This window comes from Helobdella robusta, assembly GCF_000326865.2.
Source record: "Helobdella robusta unplaced genomic scaffold HELROscaffold_12, whole genome shotgun sequence".
Classification (NCBI taxonomy): domain Eukaryota; kingdom Metazoa; phylum Annelida; class Clitellata; order Rhynchobdellida; family Glossiphoniidae; genus Helobdella; species Helobdella robusta.
In genome coordinates, this window is record NW_008703664.1 from 1,649,127 (window position 1) to 1,654,855 (window position 5,729).

Here is a 5,729-nt window from a genome sequence, read left to right on the forward strand (position 1 = left end):
CAAAAGCAATTTCTATATTTATATTGACAAAAATAATTGTGATATGAATATATTGATTTATTTAAAGCATTATATGTACAAAAAAGTGCTATCGTAAGAGTTCTATGAAACCCTGTAAGCCACTGCTGTAAGCCAACGTATGATTTCAGCAGCCAGTTTCTTATGAGCACCAGCAGAATGTAAAATATTCATTGAATATAATGAAGATAGTTGTTCAAATAACAATTTTGATTTATTTAGGCCGTTTATTTCATAAGCAAACCAATTTTTAACATGATCGAATAGTGTAAAAAAAAGGGTGACTATAGTTCAATCCTACTAAGCCAACCTTCGGCTTCAGTAAGCCACCGGATTTCACCGGACCAAAAGCAATTTTTATATTCAAATTAACAAAAATAATTTAATAATACATAATTCTATTAATCATTATTAAAATTAAATAAAATTACTACAATGTTTTAAGCATATTAAATCAAGTAAATATCTCATTTACTTGCTCGTTAAAATCCATGCAATTTCGTAAGCCAACAATCCAAGCACGACAAATAGCCCGACCGATAGATCGAATTGATCGATTAGTCCTATTATTCTAGTTATGTGGTTTGGAGCAAGGGGAGACATTACTGAAAATAATTAAAAGTTGAAAAAATTGAGGTTCTTTGCATATCTCTGCTTCAACCCATAAGAAGGTGTTGTATGCTGGTAAATAGGCCTCACCTTGCTTAGTACCCGTTGAGAAATGTTATAGTTCAATTTCTAAAACTAAATAAATCTACCCGCCGGTTATGAAGTAAAAATTTAAAAAAATAAGCGGTTTTTTGAAGAATTTTAATTTTTAAATGTTAATGACTTTAAAATTGAAAAACATGAATGAAAAACGTTTAACGAAGAAAAGAATAATTCATACAACATAATGTTATAGTTCAATTTCTAAAACTAAATAGATCTATCCGCCGATTATGAAGTAAAAATCATGGAATTATATAACTGGAAGCGCCCTACCAGCGTTTTAACATTGAAAATTTTTTTCAACGGCAAGTTACCTCTGGAAGCAAGTTTCTAAAAATTAATAATTTGTTTTAAAAGTGAAACTATCTTTTTAACAGATACGTTTAAAATTTTGTTACACATTTTGTAATGTATCATATTTTTATAACTTTATAGAGGTTTTGTGGTTTTTCTAGTAAAATTTGGTTTAAAATTTTTATTTTAAACTTTTATTATAAGCTTTTATTATTTAGTTTAACTTTTAGTTGTACCGTGGGAGAAACTTATGAGTCTCTTTAAACTGTTGACTATAAATAAATATTGCTGGAAAAACCACTTTGCCGTCTCCGAGATTACCAAAGACTTCTCTATTCTTCAAATTTGAACCATTGTTGTTGTAATTATTTTAATCAGAAAATTTTATTAATTTTTAAATAGTACTCCGTCGTCTCGTAAAGGAAAGCAACCAAAGATATTATATATATAAGGATTGAAAAAACATACAACGAATTAATTGTCGTTGGTTGATACATCAGATTTCTATGCTTATATGTAAATGTATGAGGCCAGCTTTTATAATTTTGAAAATCAATTTTCTCGTAATTAAATTGTAATACAAAACTTGCTGTCACCCAGTGGCACGAAATCAACATTACTAGGTGACAAAAAATCAACGCTGGGTAGCATTTTTGTCACCCAGTTACAATGTTACACGAGGCCCTGAAAAAATTAGAATAAAAATTAAATTAATATAAAATTATATTATAATTTAGATAAGTTATATTTATAATACTTGAATGTAATAATAAAATATAGTATTTACATTTCTGTAATAAAATAAGTAATGCATATAAATTCAGAAGGTTTACAAGCAACCCAGCATGCAGCTATGGGAAAATCATTCCTGAAAAGACGAAAAAATGAACACAACCGCAAAAATTTCATGATCACATATAAGAAAATATTTTCATAGAAATGAAAAAATTACGACAGTTTTCAAACAGATTCTTTACCATGAAGTTCGTAAACAATTTTTCGTCCACGTAGCATTTTCTTAATACTTAACATTTAACAGGCAACTCCTTGCACTCCATCAACTCATCAACTTCATCCTCACACTCAATCCATCATTCTTTCAATGTTGCCTCTTGACGGAAATTTTCGCTGGTACACAAATCTGAACAATTCATAGAACACAGCAAAAACAGCAAATTTGAAGAGTCTCCAGTTACAGTGAGTTGTCTGGGTTACGTTTAATCCAAATTTACGGATAGATGAAAGAATAATTGATGTCCAATGGATTAATGAACTGGTTGACGGTTTTACAAACCAATCAACGCCCTTGTTTTTGACGTTATTCGTATGCAGTGCCGCATTAACCAGTGGTTGTTGGTAATTCGCCATGCAAGACACACGCATCTGGGCATTAGTAACCTGTCAGAGCATTAGCTAATGTTCGATCGATTGGACACAGAGTGACCATGTAGTGTAACAATAAATATTCCAAGGAAGGAGCAGTTATGAAATATATGAATTGGTATCATTTACTTGAACAATCCAATAAAAGTTTAGTAAAACAATGATATAATCTAGTTGAGTTAATGCATTGTTCAACATTATACTAAATGATCCGTTGCTATAGTTATATCATTAACAAATCTCGTAATACAAATTAATGGACACGAAGCTAATGGAACGAATCAATTTAAGACCATTGACCATTAGTGTAGATATTCACAAAGTTATTCACAGTGTCAACGGCATTTATATTATGACCGCCCACGCCTTGATATAGGAAGTGGATATCGCTTGGATGTCACTTGGTAAATCTGAACTTTTATAACATGTTTGTATATAGATCGTCCTCACATCGCAGACTTGAGTTTCTTGTTTATCCTACTTCATTTTATTTCACGTTTAAGTTTTCATTTTGTAGGTGTTCTCGTATTTTTTCAGGTTAAACAAACTCTTTTCCTATGGTCTTCGTAATAATTATTACAACATACTTCGTAATAGTTATTACAACATACTCATTTGGTAAAGATGTCAGAACCAAAATGCTTACCAACAGTCCTAACTTAAAATTTTGTTGAAACGCTTCTGATGCATTCTTCATATAAAAATACTATATTAAAGCTATATAGAATTATTTTAAAGGTGGTTGTTATATATATTTAAATATATTTGTTGTCTGATTTGAGGTTTGTGTTGCGTCACATTTGAAATCATACTAACACTGATCGTTTATCTAACAGATGAGCGTTCGTGTGACGTTTTGTTTGGAATCAAGTCGCTAAGGTATGAGAAGATATCGTAAATGTCGTTTGTGTTGTTCAAATAAATATTATTATATATGTAAACTTACTTATAATATTAGTCATAATAATGAAAAATTATGATCATAAGGACGTATGGTTATGGTAGCGGAAAAATTGCCGGTCATAGTAGGTGTAGTCAACGTCGTTGAACTGATAACAAATATTGATAAATAATAATAAAAATCAATAATAATAATATTAATTATTACTGTTTAATGATAAATATTTCGTTCATCGACATCTCAAACAACCACAACAAACCCACAAAACAGCGAGTATACAGCTGGACAACACACAACTGAACAATAACACCCAGCAATAAGCTTACAACAACATGTAAACCTAACATACACACACACAAACACTCAAACACACACACGCACACACACACACACGCATACACACATCAAAACAAATTTGATGTCTTAACACCGGAACTAACAATAACGACGCAGGCTGTTGATGACTGACACGATTAGCAAACCATTTGATCGTTCCGTAGATTACACCCAGCGCGCCTGTGCCTCGTTATAATTTCACATATGATACATGTAAGCGTTCGATTCTCCGTTAAATGTTTGGCTTCGGTTTTCGCCTTATATAAATGATGACCCGTTAAAACTAAATAAAATTGTTCTATCTGGAGATTTTTGAAATTTTATTTTATTCTCGTTGAGATAAATTTTCTTGTTACAAATAGTTAATGTTTATAAGAAAAAATTTAAATTAATAAATTGGCATCTGTAGCATCTTCCATTCCATCTACATTCAAATAACATGATAGAAAGTGTTCTGATAAAAGGTAGGGTTTTCAAATGATTCATTTTGTATTTCATTTATACTCAACTGTTCTAACTAGTCTTACGCTAATAATAGAAATATTTAGCTACAAATAATTAAAAAATTAATCTAATCAATAATGTTACTTGATAGTTTAAAATGTTTTTAAATATACTGTACTGACATAATTTTCTATATCGTTTAAAATGTTAAGTGGATTTTATTACAGAGAGGAAGAATTCACGCTTGAAAGTTTTTACCAAATTTTTATCAAAACTGAAAATTAAAAAAAAATTCACAAAAGTATCGGCTGATCCACAAAAAACATGCTCAGGCAACACGTTCGGTGAAGATATTTCTAGGAGGAAGCACATGCCCTGCAAGCAGACTGTTGATGACGTTTACCACTCACGCTACAGTCATTCACTTTCAAACGACCTCATACTCTATCATGACGAGAATAATCATATGTCGAGGATGTTCAAATGTCCAATGATCTCAACTTCAAAGCTTTCCAATGAAAGAACATCCTCCACTTCCGTATCGTCCTCTCAATCCGACCTGTCCGGATGCAGGCAAGAAGATAATCATGAAAATCACTTCAGAGACGGTAGACGCAGTGTGAAAGATTTCAATAGAATTAAGAAATTAAAAAACTTTCGGAGTCAAAGTGTGACTGCTGGTAATGAAAAGTACAGCCTAGAAGATTTTGAGACAACGCCCTCTTATCAATATGCTTCTAAACACACTTTCAACAGTAGAGTGTCTTGCAATAATGTGAACAAAGATATCACTTTGAATAAACAAAAAAACGTTGACAGAAAATGTGTTAATCGGAGAATTTGCCATAAGGAAGGGCATTGTAAAAAAAAATGTGGAGCGTTTCAATCATTTCTACTATCCTATATATGCCAACGCTATTTGCGCAGTTTGTAACGAAACGTCTAATCATGATATCAATGAAAAAATTAAACAGCAGACTTTCTATTTATCAAGCCACAAAAATTCATCTCATCGTCGTGATCACCATCACTCTGGAGAGACTACGAAAACTGCCGATGAGCAAGTTACTTCAAGAATGGGTTTCGTTAACAATGAATGCAAACGCAATCTGGAACATCTACTAGCAAACTATCAAGAGCCCATCAACGATCCATTCTATTTTTGCAAATTAAGTCGGAAATCAATATCCCATAATTCGTTGCATCAAATCACAAACAACGACCTCTGTGACAACAATCTTCAACAATGGCAAGAAATCATTTTAAAACCTGAAAAAATGAAATTTTTCGAAAAAATCATCTTCAATCGAATGAATATGAAAATTATACTGACGTAGCAAAACATCCGTACGAGAATTGTAAAACGAGTTATGGTAGAAATAATACTAGTGTCATTTGTCCTGCAGCTGATGCGAAAGGACGACCAGTCTCCAGGGGCGTCATTTCAGATTTTGGTTGGGGGGGGCGAACTTATGTGGTCTATGACTTAGCATGTAACATATATATATATATATATATATATATATATATATATATATATATATATATATATATTTACAATATTCTATAAATTCTACCGAATGTTTGGCGTTAATATGTTTGTAGTTCGTTTTTTCGATTTTTCTCACTGTTTGTAGTTCGT

At 31.5% G+C, this 5,729-nt stretch overlaps 1 protein-coding gene across 1 annotated transcript; it reads left to right on the top strand.

The window, feature by feature from the left end:
- Positions 1–3,382: 3,382 nt before the first annotated feature.
- On the top strand, positions 3,383–5,424 carry HELRODRAFT_167822 (hypothetical protein; the record flags this gene model as incomplete). Its single annotated transcript, XM_009013554.1, has 3 exons — positions 3,383–3,431; positions 4,420–4,767; positions 4,907–5,424. The coding sequence occupies 3 exons, from the start codon at positions 3,383–3,385 to the stop codon at positions 5,422–5,424; spliced, it is 915 nt and encodes a 304-aa protein (XP_009011802.1).
- Between the last annotated feature and the right edge of the window lie 305 nt (positions 5,425–5,729).